At 45.2% G+C, this 22,901-nt stretch overlaps 1 protein-coding gene across 1 annotated transcript in view; it reads left to right on the top strand.

Annotated features, from left to right (window-relative positions):
* LOC138302094 (trypsin-3-like) overlaps positions 1-15,382 on the top strand; it is a 161,385-nt gene extending 146,003 nt beyond the window's left edge. The window contains exons 5-6 of the mRNA XM_069242477.1: positions 14,497-14,751; positions 14,835-15,382. Of these exons, the coding sequence (XP_069098578.1) occupies positions 14,497-14,751; positions 14,835-14,981 (402 nt within the window). The 3' untranslated portion in view covers positions 14,982-15,382. The remainder of the gene's footprint in view (positions 1-14,496; positions 14,752-14,834) is intronic.
* The last annotated feature ends 7,519 nt before the right edge of the window (positions 15,383-22,901 follow it).

The following is a 22,901-nucleotide window of genomic DNA, read 5'->3' as shown; positions in this document are numbered from 1 at the left end:
AGTGCCAGCAGGTGACGTCAGAGACCCCCTCTGATAGGCTCTTACCTCTCTTGGTAGCCAATCCTCCTTTCTTGGTAGCCAAACCTCCTTTTCTGGCTATTTAGGGTCTCTCCTCTAAGGAATTCTTCAGATAACGAATGCAAGAGCTCACCAGAGTTCCTCTGCACTTCCCTCTTCAATTTCTGCCAAGGATCGACCGCTGACTGCTCCAGGACGCCTGCAAAACCGCAACAAAGTAGCAAGACGACTACCAGCAACATTGTAGCGCCTCATCCTGCCGGCTTTCTCGACTGTTTCCTGGTGGTGCATGCTCTGGGGGTCATCAGCCTTCGCCCTGCACTGGAAGCCAAGAAGAAATCTCCCGTGGGTCGACGGAATCTTCCCCCTGCTAACGCAGGCACCAAAAGACTGCAACACCAGTCCTCTGGGTCCCCTCTCATCCTGACGAGTGTGGTCCCTGGAACACAGGAACTCTATCCAAGTGACTCCCACAGCCAAGTGATCCTTCAGTCCAAGTTTGGTGGAGGTAAGTCCTTGCCTCCCCACGCTAGACTGCAAACCTGTGTACTGCGTGATTTGCAGCTGCTCTGGCTCCTGTGCACTCCTCCAGGATTTCCTTTGTGCACGGCCTAGCCTGGGTCCCCAGCACTCTGTCCTGCAGTGCTCATCCCTCTGAGTTGGCCTCCAATGTCGTGGGATCCTCCTTTGTGACTCTGAGCCAGCTCTGGTTCACAAATCTTCTAAGTGCCTGTTTGGGTACTTCTGCGGGTGCTGCCTGCTTCTGTGGGGGCTCTCTGAGTTGCTGAGCGCCCCCTCTGTCTCCTGCTCCAAAGGGCGACATCCTGGTCCTTCCTGGTCCCAGCAGCACCCAAAAACCTCTACCATAACCCTTGCAGCTAGCAAGGCTTGTTTGTGGTATTTCTGTGTGGGAATACTTCTGCAACCTTCAGCACGCCGTGGGACATCTTCCATCCAAAGGAGAAGTTCCTACCTCTCTTTGTTGTTGCAGAATCCTAAGCTTCTTCCATCCAGAGGCAGCTTCCTTGCACCTTCATCCGGGGTTTCATGGGCTCCTGCCCCCCCTGGACACTATCGCAACTCTTGGACTTGGTCCCCTTGCCTTGAAGGTCCTCAGGTCCAGGAATCCGTCTTCAGTGCTTTGCTGGTGTTTGTGGTTCTTGCAGAATCCCCTATCACGACTATTGTGTCCTTTTGGGGTAGTAGTTGTACTTTACTCCTACTTTCAGGGTCTTGGGATGGGGTATCTTGGACACCCTGACTGTTTTCTTACAGTCCCAGCGACCCTCTACAAGCTGCCATAGGTCTGGGGTCCATTCGTGATTCGCATTCCACTTTTGGAGTATAAGGTTTGTGTTGCCCCTAGACCTATGTTCACCTATTGCATCCTATTGTAATTCTACACTGTTTGCATTACTTTTCTCACTATTACTTACCTGTTTTGGGTTTGTGTACATATAACTTGTGTATATTACTTACCTTCTTACTGAGGGTACTCACTGAGATACTTGTGGCATATTGTCATAAAAATAAAGTACCTTTATTTTGAGTAACTCTGAGTATTGTGTTTTCTTATGATATTCTCCATATGATATAAGTGGTATAGTAGGAGCTTTCCATGTCTCCTAGTTCAGCCTAAGCTGCTTTGCCATAGCTACCTTCTATCAGCCTAAGCTGCTAGAAACACCTCTATTCTACTAATAATGGATAACTGGACCTGGCACAGGGTGTAAGTACCACAGGGTACCCACTATAAGCCAGGCCAGCTTCCTACAGATCCTCCCCCGGGGGGGGGGGGGCAGAAACCACTAGACACCAGGGATTTTTTTTTTTTGTACTTGCGCATAAGGGCAGCAGCCCCTTGGGCAAGGGAAGTTCCTCGGGGGGCAATTTGTTTCTTGGCTATTTCTGACCCCCTTGGGGCAAATCGGCCTAATATTATTAGGCCGACCTGCCCCCAGGTGGGGCAGAAATCCACTGGACACCAGGGGTCATTTTATTTATTGGTTTTTTTTTTTATGTGTGGTGAGCGACCCCTTGGGCAAGGGTCGCTCCGGGGGGACAAATTATTATTAGGCCATTTTGCGATCTGCCCCCGGGGGGGCAGAAACCACTAGACACCAGGGATTTTTTTTTTGTACTTGCTCATAAGGGGAGTGGTATCTTGGGCAAGGGCCACTTCCGAGGGGGGCAAATCACTTTTAGGCCATTTTTGCCCCCCCTTGGGGGTAGATCGGCCTAAAATGATTAGGCCGATCTGCCCTGGGGGGGCAGAAAACCACTAGACACCAGGGATAATTTTGTTGTTGTTTATTTTTACTTTTTTATGTTTGGGGAGCGACCCCTTGGGCAAGGGTTGCTCCCGTGGGGGCAAATTATTATTAGGCCATTTCTGCCCCCCCTGGGGGCAGATCGGCCCTGCGATCTGCGACCAAGGGGGGCAGAAACCACTAGACACCAGGGATTTTTTTTTTGTACTTGCGCATAAGGAGAGCGGCAAATGATTTTTAGTCCATTTCTGCCTCCCCCGGGGGCAGATTGGCCTAAAATTATTAGGCCGATCTGCTCCCGGGGGGCAGAAAACCACTAGACACCAGGGATAATTGTTTTATTGTTCATTTTTATTTTTTTATGTATGGGGAGCGACCCCTTGGGCAAGAGTCGCTCCCGGGGGGGGGAATTATTATTAGGCCATTTCTGCCCCCCCGGGGGCAGATCGGCCTATTTTTGTTAGGCCAATCTGCCACCAAAGGGGGCAGAAACCTCTAGACACCATGGATTGGTGTGTGTGTATGTGTGTGTTTTGCTTTGGGGGGGCAGCCCCTTGGCCAAGGGTCGCTCCTCATGGGGGCACATTACTGTTGGCCATAACTGCCCCCCTTAGGGGCAGATTGGCCTATTTTTGGAAGGCCCATGTGCCCTCAAGGGGGGGCAGAAAGCCCACCAGAGACCAGGGAAGATTTTTTTTTCAAAATAAGAGGTTGGGGGTATGGCCATACCCCCACCCCAAATAAATGGGGCCAAAATTGTTCTGCCCACCAACAGATTGGGCAATTACCCCCGATCCACACCCCGGGGGGTCAGAAAGTCTACTAGATGCCAGGGAATAAAAACAATAAAAGAAAATAGTGGGGTGGTGGCTACCAACCAGTATGGGCCTGATTATGCCCCCACCCAAACTGAAGGGGCTAACAGTCATTCAGCTCTCCCCTACACACTAAAACATCTTATCCCATGGCAAGTAAGTGAGCATTTGATTATTTTTGCTTTTTGTTTTACATTTGGGCCATGAGAGCTTGGTAACTCTCAAAATCGTCCCACTTGGAATGGTGAGGGCTGCACTTTTTTTTTACTTTGGGAAGTTGCCATGTAGAAAAATCCACAAGACCTAGACACATCTGAAAACTAAACATCTAGTTGATTCCAGGGTGGTGTGCTTCACATGCACCCCGCACCATTTCCTTACTCACAATGCCCTGCAAACCTGCAACTTTGCTGGAAAGCACACATTTTTCCCACATTTTTGTGATGGAACTTTCCGGAATCTGCAGGAATCCACAAAATTCCTACCACCCAGCATTGTCTCATCTATACCGATAAAATTTCTGCTGCACTTGTCAGCCTAAAAATGTTTTTTTTCAAACTGCCCCTCTGGACCCACTTTGGTTCCCCCTCAATTTCAACGTGTTTTTGGCTCTTCCCTGTCACAAACGCTTGGCCCACCCGCACAAGTGAGGTACCATTTTTATCGGGAGACTTGGGGGAATGCTGGATGGTAGGAAATTTGTGGCTCCTCTCAGATTCCAGAACTTTCTGTCACCGAAATGTGAGGAAAAAGTGTTTTTTGTAGCCACATTTTGAGGTTTGCAAAGGAGTCTAGGTAACAGAACCTGGTGAGAGCCCCACAAGTCACCCCGTCTTGGATTCCCCTAGGTCTCTAGTTTTAAAAAATGCACAGGTTTGGTAGGTTTCCCTATGTGGAGGCTGAGCTAGAGGCCATAATCCACAGGTAGGCACTTTGCAAAAAACACCTCTGTTTTCTTTGAGAAAATGTTATTAGTCCACTTTGTGTTTTGGAGCATTTCCTGTCGCGGGCACTAAGCCTACCTACACAAGTGAGGTACCATTTTTATCTGGAGACTTGGGGGAACGCTGGGTGGAAGAAAATTTGTGGCTCCTCTCAGATTCCAGAACTTTCTGTCACCGAAATGTGAGGAAAAAGTGTTTTTTTAGCCACATTTTGAGGTTTGCAAAGGATTCTGGGAAACAGAACCTGGTGAGAGCCCAACAAGTCACCCCGTCTTGGATTCCCCTAGGTCTCTAGTTTAAAAAAATGCACAGGTTTGGTAGGTTTCCCTAGGTGGCGGCTGAGCTAGAGGCCAAAATCCACAGGTAGGCACTTTGCAAAAAACACCTCTGTTTTCTTTGAGAAAATGTGATATGTCCACTTTGTGTTTTGGATCATTTCCTGTTGCGGGCACTAGGCCTACCCACACAAGTGAAGTACCATTTTTATCAGGAGGCTTGGGGGAACATAGAATACCAAAACAAGTGTTATTGCCCCTTGTCTTTCCTCTACATTTTTTCCTTCCAAATATAAGACAGTGTGTTAAAAAGACGTCTATGTGAGAAATGCCCTGTAATTCACATGCTAGTATGGGCACCCCAGAATTCAGAGATGTGCAAATAACCACTGCTCCTCAACACCTTATCTTGTGTCCATTTTGGAAATACAAAGGATTTCTTGATACCTATTTTTGACTCTCTATATTTCAGCAAATGAATTGCTGTATACCCGGTATAGAATGAAAACCCACTGCAAGGTGCAGCTCATTTATTGGCTCTTGGTACCTAGGGTTCTTGATGAACCTACAAGCCCTATATATCCCCGCAACCAGAAGAGTCCAGCAGACGTAACGGTATATTGCTTTAAAAAATCTGACATTGCAGGAAAAAGTTACAGAGTAAAACGTAGAGAAGAATTGCAGTTTTTTTCACCTCAATTTCAATATTTTTTTATTTCAGTTGTTATTTTCTGTAGGAAACCCTTGTAGGATCTACACAAATTACCCATTTATGAATTCAGAATTTTGTCTACTTTTCAGAAATGTTTAGGTTTCTGGGATCTAGCATTGGTTTCACACTCATTTCGGTCACTGACGGAAGGAGGCTGAAAGCACAAAAAATCGTAAAAATGGGGTATGTCCCAGTAAAATGCCAAAATTGTGTTGAAAAAGTGGGTTTTCTGATTCAAGTCTGCCTGTTCCTGAAAGCTGGGAAGCTGGTGATTTTAGCACTGCAAACCCTTTGTTGATGCCAATTTCAGGGGGAAAACCACGAGCCTTCTTATGCAGCCCTTTTTTCCAATTTTTTTTTTTTTTTTTACGTAATTTTCACTGTATTTTGGCTAATTTTGTTGTCTCCCTCAGGGGAACCCACAAAGTCTGGATACCTCTAGAATCCCTAGGATGTTAGAGAAAAAGGACGCAAATTTGGCGTGGGTAGCTTATGTGGACAAAAAGTTATGAGGGCCTAAGCGCGCCCTGCCCCAAATAGCCAAAAAAATGCCTGGCACCTGAGGGGGGAAATGCCTGGCAGCGAAGGGGTTAAAGGCAGGCTAAGGCACAGAATGGTTAAAGTAAGAAAATCCCAACTTTCTAAAAGTGGCATTTTCAGACCTGCAATTTAAAAACCACCCTTATCAAACATTGGGGCTCATTTACAAGCCCCTTACGCTGCCGTAACGCCTTTTTTTAATGTTACGGTGGCGCAGAACAGTCCCCCACCCTGCGCCATATCTACAAACTGACACAACGGTCCCATTGTGCCAGTTTGTGAACCCTTGTGCCACATTATACCTGTGCCAGGTAAAATGTATGCAAGAGAGGTATTCCCTCACTAGGAGGGCCACAGGAATGGCGTAGTGAAATCTGCAAGATTTCACTGTCATTCTAGCATAATTTTTTAACACCTGACAAGGGCAGGCATTAAAGTGACGCTAGGCTGTTTTGAATGGACCTCCCCGGAGCTTTGCTGGACTAGTTACAAAATTTTTGACTCTAGTCCAGCAAAGCACCTGTGCAAACGAGTGCCATGGTGCAATGTATTGTAAATACACTGCTACCATGGTGTCGTTAGAGGTGTGCAGGACGGCGCAAGCAAACTGGTACATCGTGATCGATGCACCAGTTTTTTGTAAAAGAGGCCCAATGTGTTTTCAAATTGTGAGTCCAAGCGACACCAAACTCGAATCTTCTCTCTTTTCCCAATTGAAAATTGCACTTAAAAGATTTTTTAAGGCAATCCCCATACTAGACTATGGGAGAGATTGTTCTTGCATTAGTGGAAAGTTAATTTAAGAGTTTTTCACTCTGGACATGTTAAAAGTAAAAGTACATGTCCAATGTTTTAAATACACTGCACCCTACTCTTTGGGATAACCAGGGCCTACCTTAGGGGTATCTTACATGTAAGAAAACAGGAGGTTTTGGCCTGGCAAGTGGGTACAAGTGGCAATTTAAATTACACTCAGAGGCTCTGTAGTGGCAGGTTGAAAGGCTACCGTAGTGGGTGGCACAACCAGTGCTGCAGTCCCTCTAGTAGCATTTGACTAACAGGCCCTGGGCACATATAGTGCACTTTGCTAGGGACTTACTAGTAAATCAAATATGCCATTCATGGAGAAGACAATGCTACCATGTTTTAGACACAGAGCACATGTACTCTAGCACTGGATAACAGTGGTAAAGTCCCCAGAGTTCTAAAGTCAACAAAAACAGGGTCAGGAAAAGACGCAGAGGAAGGCAAAATGTCTGGGGATGACCCTACATAAAGGCCCAGTCCCAACATACCCTGTAAAATGTGCCCAAATTCTATTTTCAGATTAGCAATATGAATCTCTCTCCTTTCTGGTTCAGTCAGCTGTAGTGTAGTAAGAACAGCCACAATTACTGGGACAAGTGGATCAACAGTAGTTAAAATCCTGCTAGGCTAATGTGAAGCCTGCAATGCATTCTCAGGCTGTGCACTCATTAGTGTCATTACATGCATACCTATGTTTGGTTCTCCTGCACCCATATCATTTGCTGGCAGTATCAGTTCTTTTGTATCATTAGAGTAATGAGGATGTCTAGCGTCTAACAAGTCGTTTTTAAAATTGTCCTCCTCATCAGAATCATTTTCTTTAATTGTTTTGTTTTAATTTCTCCTTCTTTGTCTCACTAATTATTGCAGGAAATATACACACCCCACACCCTACCATTGTGTCTTCTCTCAATGCCTTCTTCTGCATGGCAACTTTAGTCTCTAGTCATTGACTTTCTTAATTTCTAACCAGTGCCATCACTCGCTTTCATTTTGTCTCAATCACCACTCAATCCCACTCATTCAATGCTTCAAATTGTACAGGTTGAGTTTGAGACTTTCTCTCATGGATCACATATCTTTAATAATCAAGTTCTCTGACATGAAAGGTATCTTCTAAAGGAAAATGCATGTTCTTCTCAGTTTCTTTCTGAGTTTCATAACCACACATATTTATCCCACATACGTCATCTTTTTGAATGCAGGGGAGTCTTCGTATTCTTTTTCAATACTGCACCCATTTTTCACAACACGCAACAGGTCTATAGGCAAACCACACAAAAAAACAACAGTAATCCAATTGCTGAAGGTCAACCAATCAGGATGACCTAGAGTGGTCCCCACACAGTCAGAGCGACTCGTGGTGATGTCTCACTAATTGTCCTCTGCTTTTCAATGACCTTTAACCAATTGCAGCATGAATTCTCCATGAACTGAATCAACCCAATGTCTTCAACTAACACATGCCAATAAAATAAACCTTAGCTGCTTGACCTAATAAAGACAAGAAAATCTTCTTTTAAAAATGTTCAGTGTACAGAAGAACATGTCACATGATAAGACTACAGGCCTTCAAAGCCTGTAGGGACTGTTGCAAACAAGTGTCAGTGACAGATCCCCATGAGGTATGTCTCCGATTTTTGGGTTCAACATACGAGTCTGAACCCTGCAATGACTGTGCCTGGATGAACACAAAGGCCATCCAAGAACATAAAGCCAAGGTCTACGTGGCAAAAAAGCACAAGTTTCCACAAAGGCACCGATACCAGTCAATGACAAGTGTGCAAACCCACTGCCGAAGTCATTCCTGCATTGATCATCTTTGCTGTCAAAATCTTCCGATAAGTCCAAAAAAGAAGTCCAAGTGGGACTCGGTCCTTTTCCACCACTCTTGATATCCAAAGAAGGTGTGAGGGCATCACCATGCCCCTAAGTCTTGCTTCCAATCCAACAAGGAGCCAAATCCAACCCTTGTCCGGATGCACCCCAAATTCCTGAGTCCATTGGCTATGTTGCAGTAGGTTAAAGCTTTTAGAGAGGCCACATTTTACATATTTGGTTTCCTCTGGTACTCCTTATGGCCCCAAGGATCTACAGTGGCTGCCAGTTTAGTTGCTGCTGGTAGATCCAGCCACTGCGCCATCTCTGTCCCTCAAACCTGCTTCGAGTTCCTCACTGGCGTTGGTGCTGACTACAGGTCTGGCACCGAAATCTGCATTGGACCCATGGATGCCAATGTCACCAGCAATGGAGAAGCATCTACAACCTATTGTGGTCTCCGATTTCCAGCTAATTTTTTGTTGACCAAGGTAACTCGAAGAACCTGATGCAATGCAGCCAATGCTTAATTCATCTAATTCCGACAGGATGATTGTGGGTTAGATAACTCACTCGATACTGGGTTGTATCTCCCCGTACAAGCAATTAATAAAAAGCTAATCTTTTGCGACTGTTATTAGAAAAACTGACAAGTCCTTGACATCGAACTCCCCACTATACAGGTTCATTCTAATGTGTTTAATGAGGTCCTTTGGCCTGGCCAGGCACCAACACAACCTCTTCTGCCATTCAGTGAGGCCTTCACTGATGTGGTCATAAGCATGTGGGGAAAGCCACGTTCTGGCCTTCCAGTCAATCGACAGCATACATCACCAAAAATCAGCTGCAGGTGGCCTGATTTCTAATCCTTGCATCCAGCTCCTCAGAGCTACTAGCAAAGTCAACCTAACCTTGTTTCCAACAACTACTGCTGACAGATTTTCTTCTCTTTATTAGGTTGAGCAAATAATGTTCATAATTAAATATTTTTAAGTGTTAGTTGCTGTTGAAGACATTGGGTTCATTCAATTCATGGAAAAGTCATGCTGCAATTGATTAATGATCATTGAAAAGCAGAGAGGACTTGGTAAGACGTCACCACGAGACCCTCTGACATTGTGTTAGTACCACTCTGGGTCATACTGTGATTGGTTGACCTTTGTCATAGCCACGGTGCCCATGGAAACATTTGGCCAAAGAATATTCTCATGGACCAGCACTGCCCTGAAGTTAGTCAGCACTACTTAACTCCTTAGAAGTTACTCCTATGTACTCTGAGAAATGATTGATGAAATCAGTCCGAGAAGACTTATTGGCTTCCTTGGGTCAAACTATCCAGTATAGCTGGCATGCGGCCAGATTTGTCTTCTGCTTGGGCATAGGCCTCACAGATTGTCTAAAATGGGCTATGATGGTGCTCAGGTGCCTAGTATGAGATGAGATCCACAGGCTTTCCCTGGGGATGTCCAGGCATCCTTAATAGGCATGCCCTATGACTGCTCATGCCTGTTTGCAGAAGGCAGACTTGGCTCTGGATTATTTAGAAGGACCTAAAATAGGCACGTTTCTTCTGCCTTTCAACACGAGACCTGACAATTTCATCCTTTATGGTAACATGCCAGAGCTTGGTGTATTAGCAGTGCCGGGCCACACCACCCAGATTACATGCATCCCAACAGGGGAGGCTGGTGGATTTTAAAATTGTTTTGGTAGAAATCTTCGGCCCGAGTGTAATCTGCGAGCAAGCGCAGCAAGCGAGCAGGAAAATGAAAAAAGGGGGTGTGGGAAGGTGGTTTCCCCAGCAAGAAAAGTTTGAAAAAAATGGATTCAACATTTACTACAATTTTTTTTATCAAAAGGGATCACAACACCATGTGAAAACACGTCTTTAGAGATTTTCAAGTTATTTTTAAGAGGCAAAGTGGAACTTGTTCATACTAAAAAAAAACACTTTTAAATTGACGCCCACAAAACATGCAACAGTAGAAATTTTGATGCACGGGTCCTCTACTAGAACAAGCTGCTTCTATATTCCAATTTAGGTAACAGTTTGAATTACATATAATCACCAGGCATCATACCCGTACTTCATCAAAAGCAATTGCTTCACTGCCTGATAGCTGCACTTTCATGTGGAAGGTGCTGCATTCTTATTTAAAACGTGTGCTTCTTTCTTGTAAATGCCACCCGTGCCTATCATAAAGCCTGTAGTTTTTGTGACAGGAACCTAATTTCAAGTGCACTCAGTGTGCACACCGACACTGTATACAGTTGTTCCATGTTTGAGACAGACATAAAGGCGCACTACAGTGAAGTGGAGCCATTTGTCTGTGTGTCAGAGGTGTGCATGGAAAACTGGGCAGGCCTTTCAGTGTCCACTTTAAATCAAATTGATATGTTTGCACTGTTGATGCAGGAAGGTCAGTGTGCAAATGGACTCTTTCTTCCCCCCAGCCAGAGTTTGGCACTGTTCGCACCACCCTAAACCAGACACTGCCTGACACAATAACAATAAACAATAAACACAAATGCAGGCAGGGGTGTATCCTGCTGGTCACTGCAGGGAGCCTAATGGTCCTTTTATGCACAGGCAGAAATCTGGCGCGGGCACCTGAGACTGCATTCACGTGCTGCTTCAGAACACGCTGTGTGACAGCCACAAACTATAAGTAAAGGTGACACGTTTAAAACAATGACTTGAAGTTTGCCCAAAGCGCCAAAATATTTTGATGCACTATAATAAAATGATGACAAGAAACAAGACGTCAGATCGTTGTTTTCAGTGCATCGCCATTATATAGCAGTTTGCATAGCCATCGAATCGCTGGTGGAAGCAAAGTAAATGGGCTATGCATCTAGCATTTTAAAAGAAAACCAGACAGAATGTTAGTGTAGTGGGCCCCATTAACCAGGGGCGCCCCCTCCTTCCCCGCCAGAAGGAGCAGCTGCATGGCCTTAGCCCACGTGAGCAGCAATCTGCAAATAACCTGATACAGCAAACAACTTGCTGTTACTGTTACGGCCTGGTTAACTTGTTTCTTCCTCCGTGTGGACCCAGGATCTGTTTGGCTGCCAGCGGGGACAGAAACAGCAGGACTGGCAGGCAACCACCCACTGACACAGATACACCAAATTTACGGTGTCATGGCTGCCTGTGCCTGCTGCCCATTACATAAAAAAAGAATGTGGGGCCTCTGTATCACCACAGCAGCCTCTCCCCTTTTGTAACTGGACTCTCCAACATGAACAAAAAATTGGAGATCCACGCACTGCTGCTTCCTTAACCTAGAAGGAAGCTGCAGGACTCCTCCCATATTCCCCTGCCCTCATATCATGAGGCAGTTGCTGAGTGCCAGCGAGGGTGCAGAGGTAAATTCTGCACCCATTTCTAATGTATCCCCATCCGCCTGCTTCGTCCCGACCCTAATGGTGATCATCAAATCGTACCCTGGGCCATGGAGCAAGATTTTGCCTAACCACACATATGCACAGGAGACCAGGCCATAATCCTACCCCTCGACTTCCCAAAAAAACACAGATCCCAACAACAGTGTCACCGAGCAGCAACTATAATTTAGTTTCAAACTGCAACCAAAATGTATTTTCAATCTGCTCGTTGTTTCTTCTCATCTGTTTGTTTTTCCTCCGGGGAGTGTGGAAGGGTGACTCGCATCTCACTGTTTAATAGCAGCCACCCCTGCATTCCAGTCCTTTCGAGGTTGGGGCAGTTGGCCTTCAGGGACTTTATACGTGCCATTCCTCCAGACCTCTAGCAAAACCTCTTTAGTGCGCCTTTAGCACACAAAGCCATTAATTGGGAAGCAGCATCAGCCAAATCATTCAGGGGCGGAGCAGCATCACAGGGTTCTTTAATAAACTATCCAATGGGGCCATGCCCTTCCATTCCTTTTCAGCCCACCACACCTGCCACCTACATCAGAAAGCAATCGGAGGACCATCTGTCCATTTTTGCAGGCTCTTTTGGACAAATGAATCAGAGATAAGGTATTGTTTCAGAGGTGGGGACTGGATGCTATTCCTGTGATTTCCTTGTGCTGAAGAAGGACTTCCAATTTTAAATCTTCACTATCTCAATGCCTTCCCGTGAAAGAAAAAATTCTCATGCTCACACTTGCCCAGGTTCTTACTGATGTGGTTCCCAAAGACTAGAAGTGGTTGGACCTACAGGATACCCATTTTAATATGCCTGCCCTGCTTGCCCGCAGATGGTATCTGTTGTTTGTAGGTGGGCCACAAGCACCTTCTGTTTGCCAAGCTTCCTTTTGACCTCACTAGTGCATTTCAGGTGTTCAAAAAGGCAATGGAGGGGGTTGCTGCCCATCTTCCAAGGTCAAGTGCCTCAGTCTTCCCCTTCTTCGGTGATTAGCTGTTGAAGGCAGCCTTGACACAGTCTATTTCTGACTAGATTCAGACAATGGCAAAATCCCCTGACATCACTGGTGTTCTCCAACAATCTGCTGAAGACATGCCTGACTACTTTGAAGCAGCCTCCTTTCATCTGAGCCATCCTTCATAGTGTGTGTGTTTGAGCCTTTCCTCCAATACAACCAGCCAAAGACATTCAGGCTATGCTCCTGTTGTTTCAGCCTCTGCACTGGGTCTCAGTGAGGATGGTTCTAAGGCTTCTTGGCCAACTGGCCTCCTTCATCCAGCTCACCATCCATGCCAGATGGCACATGTGAGTTCTGCAGTGGGAACTGAAGTCTCAATTTGACCAGCACCAGGGGAGCCTGTCAGATTCCATTCTGGTTGAAGAAAAGACAGCAAAAGATATGTATATTGGCTTCTTTATTGCATTGGTTTAGTGACAGATCCCCTACCCAATCCAGAGCTTACAGTGGTGAAGGATGTGTTACTACGGGTTGGGGAGACCTTCTGAAAGAGATGGAGATCAGAGGACTCTAGTCTCTGGTGGTCACCTGACTCCACATCAACTTGTTGGAGTTACGGCCATTTGCTCGTCATTTTAGGTCTTCTTGCCAACCATCAAAGGGAAGCTGGTGCAAGTTCTCATAGACAACACCACCTTCATGTGATACTGAAATCAGCAGGGTGGGCTGTGGTCCTGAGTTTGTGCCTGGAGGTTCTGTACCTTTGGAACTTGCTGAATCATAAGGGCAAATGCCTGGCCCTACACCACCCAGCAGGATGGTAATACCAGGGTGGACAAACTCAATCACTAGCAACTAGCGGATCACAAATGGCATTGGCACCCAGGGGAGGCCGAGCTGTCTTCCATCAGTGTGAAGAACCCTAGCTTGATCTCTTTGACACTGCAGAGGAGACATAATGTTCACACTTGCTTGGTGCAGTTCCCAATAAATCTCTCTCTTGAAAAAATGCATTCCACATGGAGTGGAGGACAGGACTCCTGTATGCCTTCCAGCAGCTGTATTTCCTGCCCCAATATCTAAAAAAGATCAGGAACAACTGGGCCCAAGTCATTCTTGTGGCTCTGGACTGAGCCAGGAGAGTGTGGTTCCCAGAAATTCTGGGCCTGAGTATCCATCCTCTGATCAGTCTGCCACTTCTGGGGAATCTTCTGATTCAACAGCAAAGCATGCATGGGCCTGCACAACCTGCCCCTTCATGCAAGGAGATTGAGTGGCGACAGGTGGTTTCCTTGGGTCTCCCTGCCTCAGTCATTGATGTAAGTCTGACATGCACCCTTCTACAAAGTCAGTGTGCGTCAGTTACTAAAATATGTTTGTGGCTTGATGTGCCACCTGTCAAATGTTCAATATTTAGTGCACAATTTTTCTGTGAGATGATATTTTTGCTAATGATATTCTGATGTACAACCCAAAGTTTGCCAAATGCTTAGTGATGTTTGTAAAGTGCTGTAAACCAGGGATCCTCCAATACTCTATGCTGATTTTGTAACCAATTCTCTATGCTCCATATCATATAATGCCAAATTCTTCTGCTTGTCTAGTGCCATACATTGGCAATTGTCTACTGCTATATGAAGTTTCTGCCTCGTGCCACAAAAAATATGTTTGTCAAGTGTTGTATGCTAGTATTAGTTAAGCACTGTGTATAATGTGCATGTGACAGCTTTGGATCGTGGCAAGGTTACTAATCTTTCATGTCTTTAATATCTATAAAATGAGTAGCAATACATTTAGTAATTATACCAATGATAAGAAATGCTTAAATTGCAGGAAAACATTTCCAGTCAATGATTGTGTTTCTCATGCTTAAAAATGCTTTATGATGGTTTCTTCAGTCCCTCTTCTTGTTGAAATGAGTGCATTCTGTTTCTTGTCCCCACAGCTTCATGTTAAAGTGGTTCTAACTTCGGCAGTGAACCCAGCTACACTCTCCAACCAAGGAAGCACTGTCAGTGTTGCACTGTGCTGGGTTTATGGTTGGGGTGTCACAAATGTTTTCAGCTACACTCTTTCAGATGTACTTCAAGGTGCAAACGTTCCTTTTGTGAATCAGTCCAGTTGCAAAAGGAGCTACGGAGATAGCAAAATAACTCTGAACATGATCTGCGCTGGTCAATTTGGCAAGGACTCTTGCAAGGTAGGACACTCCCAACAAACGCTCCTGTCTGAGTTCCTCTCACAGGTCACACTCTTTCTCACAGTATTTCTTTTTTCCCACAGGGAGATTCTGGTGGACCCTTGATATGCAATGGGAAATTGGAAGGGATTACGTCCTGGGGATACAGCTGTGCGACAGTGATGCCTGGGGTCTATACTAGGGTGGCTAATATCCGTGCCTGGATAGATTTAATTCTTACCTTCAACTGACACTACATCACAGTTGAACTTCTGAATTCCATGACAAAGACTGAGAGACAAGTACAACCCCGGCAGGATTTTGGCAAGCTCCACAGCCAGGCACGCACATGAAATTTGTGGCCCAAAGGGATTTTTTATTTATTTCAAGCACTTGTTAGGCAACTGTTATATGTCTATAATATAAATACATGGAAAGCAGTCCAGTATCCAGTGCCTAGAGAAGTTCCACATATGGCAGAGCTCTCAATGTGCTCACTCATTTACTCTAATTGGTGTCTCTTGTATGTAAGAGTACTTTGCTTTCTCTTCTGTTTATTCTTTGTTTATGAACTTTCGTATCTAGAACCTTTAAATCTCCTCAACTGTATTGTAAACACTAATTTCCAATAGTGAAAGCCTAAAATTAATAAACGCACAGGCAATAAGATTCAGAGTGTAACTTTTTAATGAATGCATGGAGCCAAGTGTAGGTCCTGGCTTACTTGAAATGCAGAAGTTTGCATGAGGTTTTATAATTTACAAATCCTGTTGTACTAACAATAACAGCCAATGTGAGTCAGTTGTCCGGTGAAAAGATGGGGCATTTCCAGGCATTTATCTAATCATTGTTATGGGTGTATGACCACCTAAAATTAGGCTAAGGTGACACGTAATAGAGCAATGACATCTACTGACCTCAGAGGTCGACTCAAATCTTTTGACTCAGACAGGAGTGATCATCAAATCAAACAATGAGAATCAATAGCCAGAAACAACAACAATATGAAATGAGTCAGTAAATTATACACACCATGACCTATGTGGTCATGAATCACTATACCAATTTATTAAAATTTAAACATTTATTGCCCTTATATTAACAATGCTAAAGTCACGTTAAATGATGTGCAAAATCAAATGATAGCAATACAGAAACCACACAGGTTGTCCAGCTCATCTGAAGAATCTCAATCTATTTATTTATTTATTTATTCATTCGGTCTAGAAGTCTAGACCATTTGACGTAATAATAACAATCGTACATAAAAGAAATAGAATGAGGTAAAAGCATGGTGACAATATAAAACCAATAATCGTCAGAACATTAGAACAGTAAAAACAGCAAAACAAAGCATTTGATCATAGATATAAATGCAATAAATACAACATGAAATAGATATAGTAAAAAAGAGAAAAAGATAAAAGCTAGAATAAAAGACTTTTTGTCTAGAGGACCAGTGTGCGCAACTAGGAGACAAAAAGACAAAAATAGAGTTCCCATTTGACTAAAAGAAACATTATCAGAATACCAATCAAAAAAACAACAGTAAAAGCTATATAGGGAAGGACTCTATAGGCTTATGCAAACTCTGGTGATCATATAGAAAGCAACATATTCCTAAAGGAGATTTCCTGCTGAAAATAATGCAAAGAAGATAAAAAGAGCAGATTAAAATCCTTCTAAACACTAATATAAAGATAACTCAGGGGCCTTTAGGTACAATAGACTTACGACGGATGTACCAGGCCTCCGATAAGTATTTAGTGACTGGAATGGCTACCCTGGGAGAGGAATCATGCGTGCAGATTCTAATGGCAGTCACTCTATCCTGAGATGACATATTTTTGCAAAGGGGAATAATCCACCTCTTTCTGGGTATCTTATACAAAGGGCAGAAGAATAATACATGCTCTATTGTTTCCTTACAGTGTTGGCAAAAGATACACCTGTCATTTAAAGCGGTGTTAGATGACCAGTGGGCCATGAAACCATTGGTAGGCAACGTACCATATCTTAACTGCAGGTATAAAGCGCGAGCATATGGAGGGATAGGGAGGTTCAGGAAATTCTCAGCCCAGGGTTCATGCTTCATTTGAAGAAAATCCATTGTTAACCTACCCGCCCCCTTTTGGTGCAGGGAATATTCGTTAACTTTCCCCCAATATCTGCTTGTAACAAATTTCCTAGCATTATCAGGGATTTGGTCCGGGTATTTCCAATAATGGGGAAGACCCATTTCGTCCCAGGCAATTTTCATCTCTTTCAGCCAGGGGATTTTCTCCAGTGCCTTAGGGGCGGCTATCAACTCTCTTATAGCCAGCCTATATGGTTCAAGTTCAGCAGATTTCCATAATCGGATCCAATAGGAAAGGGGTCTTAAGGCCGCTATGGTTTTGATACTATTTAAACCAAGGTCAAGCCTTAAAGGGGTCATTGGTGTACCTGTACCAAGCCTGGACACCTGCCTAAGGAAAATATTTTCCTTGGTTTGCAGAATGTCCAGGTTTTTGTGGGATCCCCAAATTTCCGCTCCATATAAGGCCGCTGCTCTAATTTGAACATTATAAATCTCCGCAAGAATGTTCAGAGGGGGGCTCGGAGCCTTTCTAGATCTACGGACTAAGGCCCCACCTCTTTGGCCTATGATTAGAGCCCCTTTGTCAATAGCTGCCTTCCATTTGCCTGATGTAGATAATCTGAAACCCAAATAATCGAACTCTTCTACTTTCTCCAATGGGGTCGAATTCATCTCGATATTAACACGCAATCGTTTTTTGGAGGTAGTGAATATCATAAATTTGGTTTTCTTGATATTTACATCTAGACCATAGTCACAACAGTAAGCACAGAACTGGTTGATCAGATGTTGAATTCCCATTGGCGATTTTGATAGTAGGATCGTATCATCTGCATATAGCAGAGAAGGGATTTTTATCCCACCCAGTTTCGGAGAATCATTTAAGCAGTTCTCTAGGTAGAGGATACAATTATTAATGTAGAGCAAAAAAAGAGTAGGTGCCAGAACACAACCTTGTCTAACTCCTTTTTTAATGGCTACGGGATCAGTCAGCTCACCCCCCTGTCCACACCTGATTTGGGCAAAGGTATCTTGATGCAATTGAGCTATAAGTTTCAGGAGGCCAAATGGGACTCCCATATTTAATAATGTTGACCATAGGAGATTCCTGGGGATCAGGTCAAATGCGGCTCTTAGATCTATAAAAACCACATAGAGGTTACCCCTCCCCAGGTCTACATTCTTCCATTTTATTGACATAAATCTTAAAGCTTGGTCAACTGTGCTCACTGCGGGTCTGAAACCCGCTTGTAAATCAGAGAGAGCTTTAGACTCAATAATCCATTCCTCAAGATGGGACAGAAGATGTTTCGCATAGATTTTTTGGAAGTTATCGAGGAGACTAATGGGGCGATAGTTAGCTGGAATGTTTGGATTTCCTTTTTTAAAGATCGGTACAATTTCAGCCCCTTTCCAAGTGGATGGAACTGGAGCACCCGCTGCAATTGCATTGCAGATAGAATTGAGGTAAGGAGCCCATATGTCAGGTCTAGATTTATATAGATCACCTGGGATTTTGTCTGGGCCAGGTGCCTTGCCCCATTTCAGGGAGTCTATTGCTGCTCTAGTTTCGGATAGGGAAAATGAAATTGGAATGATCTCTTGGTTTATTAAATCGTTGGGGGGCCACGAGGAAACTTCAGGCGGACCTCCATAAAGTTGCCCAAAATGCTCTACCCAAGTTGCTGAGAGGATTGTGGAGCCAGGCGCGGCAGGGGAATCACTGTCATTATCAGCTATTAGTTTCCAAAACCTGGATGTATTATTGGATAAGGCAGAATCCAAAATAGTGGCCCATCTAGCCTCTTCCCAGCTTCTGCGTGCCTTTAAACATTCCTTCTTATAAGCCCCCCTGGCTGTTCTCAACGTCACAGCATGGCCTTCTTTAATTGCATCCAGGAGAGCTAGTTGTGCTATTCTGCACGATTTATTGAACCAAGGGGCATTGTACTTTTTATTGAAGTTGTTAAGAGTCTCTTTTGTAAAAAGTTGTTTTAAAGATTGAAACAGATCAGTGTGGGCTATAAGAAGGCTGTCGCCCTCCTCAGACTCAATGAACCGAGTCATACACTCCATTTGATTTGCGAGCAAACTGTAAATAGATGCCAGGTGTTTTGGAGAGGAGATAACAGATTCCCATTTGAGATTGCGTCTATTATTAGTTAAGGCCAGTTGGGAGGCATTTGTCCTGGAGTGAGACGCTATGAGCGAAGGAAAAAGACCTCTGGTTGATAAAATCAGAGGGTCGTGGTCGCTCACGGGCTGCTCATCTACCCTCATATCTACCATGTAACGCCAAAGACGAATATCAAGAAATATGTAGTCAATGAGACTACTATATTCTCCGCGCCTAAAAGTGGGACGCAAAATGGCATCCGAGTGTGAGCGGCCATTACAGGCTCGGAGGCCATGGGCTAGTGCAATATCAGCCAATAAGCGTGCAGATTTATTCAATCTTGGTTTTTTGTTGGAGACTAGCTGGGGGATGCCCCAATGGGCATCCTCTTCTTTACAAATTCCTTGGACTAGAGGATTAGGTTCAAAAGTAACATTGAAGTCTCCTCCAATTAAGACAAGGAGGGAGGGATTACTTTTTAAAAAATAGTCCAAATTAGACAGAACGTCCGACTCGAAGTGGGGACTCGCATTCCTGTTATAGATATTAATTAAAAGGAGGGGTTTTCCTTCGGAAATCATTAGCGATAGTACTTGCAGATCCGGACAACCTGTATCTATTTCTTCTATCTTGCACCTGAGAGAAGTATTTAGCCACACAAGCAACCCTCCCGAAGGTCTCCCAGAAGATGACTTGCGGGCCGAAACCCAATAGCTTTTGAAACCGAGTCTATATTTGGGTTCTAATGCCCATGTTTCTTGAAAGAGACAGATCAAGTGATCATCAATAAGGTTACCCCAACCTGGACTTTGTAATTTGCTTTCCAAACCAGCTATGTTCAAGCTGAGTACCTTATCGAGATCCTCTGAGCATGAAGACCCAGCTTTATTCTGGAAATATAGCGTACTAGGGGGGGAACTGTTAAAGACCATAGTACTTCCCTCGGGTGGATTGGGACCAAGAGATTTCTCGCTCTGTATCTTTAAAACCTCGCTGGATGTAACCCCAAGAGCGTTTGAGTTTGGTGAATTGACCATATGGATAGGCCCCAAGGTATAGGGAGCGTTTGACAGATTAGAAATGCATTCCTCAGTTGCTTGGCATATTATATTTTTGGGTGATCCCGGGACAACAAAATCTGCCAAGATAAGGGGGGCAGGAAAAATAGAGATGTTAAGAACAGTAGGGCAAATGGTCTCAGCTTCACAATTAGACAATACCTCATCCGGAAAAACATCTCCTAGTCAGTCTGCCTCAGAGAGAGAAGATAGAGGACGTCTAGGACCAATTACAGGGGTAGGCAGTGAGTGAATAACCGGACCAGCCCCGTATGATGGTGGCGGTTGAGTACTCCAAGATGACATAAAGGGAGGATAAAACACTTGTAGCCTGCAAAGAGAAGTTTTGCCCGTTGTAGGATAAGGTCTGTTAGCATTTAAAAAAAGTCGTTGGACAAGATCGGGGGAATTAAAATTAATGACAATACAGTCCCCTGAACCGATCTTCGCTAGAGGGCCCACCCACCCTACCCTTCTCACCATCAGTATTGAGGATGACATGGAAAAAGCGAACCCCGCATTCACGTGCAACCACTGAATAACCTTGTTTTTGAGTTCGATAAAAGATTCAGAAAAATGAGGTTTGAGTTCAGGAACATTTGATATGATGAGGACGTAAGGGCATGATTCTGGTGGTAAATGGAGCGCTTCTGGTTCTCGGGAGTCCCTGCTCGTAACCTTCTTTTGGTATACTGGATGTGGAAATTCCCTGATAGTGATGCCGTCTCCCGAAATAGTTGCTGGATTGTTCCGTAAGGCGGTCCCTTTAGATAGGGAAGCTAAAGCCATATGAGGTTTGTTCCTCAAGGTACTGGGAGTTTTAGCAGAACTGGGCCAGTCATGATTTAGAATAGGAGGAACATTTTTGGGTATTTGGCCAGTGTGTCTATTGGCAATAATAGAGTCGTGATTAGATTGAATTTCTACAGGTAAAGAGATTGTTGGTATTTGCCTGGACGTAAGACTTTCAAGTTTGTCCTCGATTATTTGAAGACGGTTGGAAATAGGGAGAAGTAGTTTTGAGAGCTCATCTCTTATGAGATCCCTAATAAACTCGTTTGCATGGGGGATGTTGGTATTGTGTGAGGAAATTGATGCCATATCCTTAATAGAGGGTTGGGCCGAGTTAGAGGGACTCAAGGTCCTAGATCGTTGTTCTTGAGGACAGGTTCCCTTCGCTTCCTTTTCCCTTTGGTATTAGATTCAGTTAAGGTAAGGGAACCTTCTATTGAAGGATGCTGGGCCAACAAAAATGGTGCGGCACAAATGGCAGTTGCGATTGAAGTATCGTCTAGGATCTCTTGAGGAATTTTGGACGGAGAAGGGGAAGGGGTAATCGGTACAGACTGAAGCTCTAATCGCGGGTGGGGCTGTGAGACTGGGCTATCATGGGCTAAACTAATAGATGCAGAGGGAGGGGCAGCAAGGCGTCGTTGCACTAATTCTATTTCTCTTTCGAGTTCCCCAACGGCCTTTTGTAAAAAACCGTCTAGGGTTTTGTTAGAATGCTGTTTCCCATCTAAGCCCCCCCCACGTCGTCTGCCCATTTTACTAAAAACCAGGGGCCTTTGATAAGCTCCTGATTAATGGTAATACTGAGGCCTTAGGAACCCAACTTCTACCCCAAGCAAGCGTAAAATAAACTTCTCAAACCCAGGTAATTGCTGATCTCACGGACAGAACTACAATCAAAGACCCAAATGCATATATATATATGTGGTTTAGCCCAACCACTTATCGTGAGCAAGCAAACACAGGGCGGGAAGTAAATGGTGAGATCCAACCCATTGACCTCCTACCACCCACCAGAAGACATATTTCGGTTAGAGAATATATGGAGAATTAGTAGGAAATTCAACTAGAAACACAGCGGGCGAGCAAAGGCTGAATAATATTGGTAGTTGTCCACTAGCTTGGTGGAGGCCTGGTGCTTGGTGGGAAAAGCTACCCCTACGCAATAAAAATATGCTTGAATTTATCCTTCGGGCAGTCAAATGCAAAATTGTTTTCTGGGGCCACAGATTGGAGTAGATGTCAGAGGGGTGGCCCTGCCCTGCCTCTTCCTGGCAATGACGGGCAAGGACGGGCCCGCCCTTGGCCCGGGCTTCGCCCGGGCGCCGCCCGCGCGCGTCCCGCGAAGCGGGAGCGCTCACTGGACTTTAAAGGGCTCCTGCCCTAATTGGAAAGGCAGCACACAGCTGCAGCCCGCCTCCTCTGTCCCGAAAGGCGATCAGCGCGTCCCGCGAAGCGGGAGCGCTCACTGGTCTTTAAAGGGCTCCTGCCCTAATTGGAAAGGCAGCACACAGCTGCAGCCCGCCTCCTCTGTCCCGAAAGGCGATCAGCGCGTCCCGCGAAGCGGGAGCGCTCACTGGTCTTTAAAGGGCTCCTGCCCTAATTGGAAAGGCAGCACACAGCTGCAGCCCGCCTCCTCTGTCCCGAAAAGGCGATCAGCGCGTCCCGCGAAGCGGGAGCGCTCACTGGTCTTTAAAGGGCTCCTGCCCTAATTGGAAAGGCAGCACACAGCTGCAGCCCGCCTCCTCTGTCCCGAAAGGCGATCAGCGCGTCCCGCGAAGCGGGAGCGCTCACTGGTCTTTAAAGGGCTCCTGCCCTAATTGGAAAGGCAGCACACAGCTGCAGCCCGCCTCCTCTGTCCCGAAAGGCGATCAGCGCGTCCCGCGAAGCGGGAGCGCTCACTGGTCTTTAAAGGGCTCCTGCCCTAATTGGAAAGGCAGCACACAGCTGCAGCCCGCCTCCTCTGTCCCGAAAGGCGATCAGCGCGTCCCGCGAAGCGGGAGCGCTCACTGGTCTTTAAAGGGCTCCTGCCCTAATTGAAAAGGCAGCACACAGCTGCAGCCCGCCTCCTCTGTCCCGAAAAGGCGATCAGCGCGTCCCGCGAAGCGGGAGCGCTCACTGGTCT

The sequence above is a fragment of the Pleurodeles waltl genome, chromosome 6 (genome assembly GCF_031143425.1).
Source record: "Pleurodeles waltl isolate 20211129_DDA chromosome 6, aPleWal1.hap1.20221129, whole genome shotgun sequence".
Taxonomy (NCBI): Eukaryota; Metazoa; Chordata; class Amphibia; order Caudata; family Salamandridae; genus Pleurodeles; species Pleurodeles waltl.
Note: the sequence above shows the minus strand (reverse complement) of the source record. Positions and strands in the feature narration are given on the sequence as shown.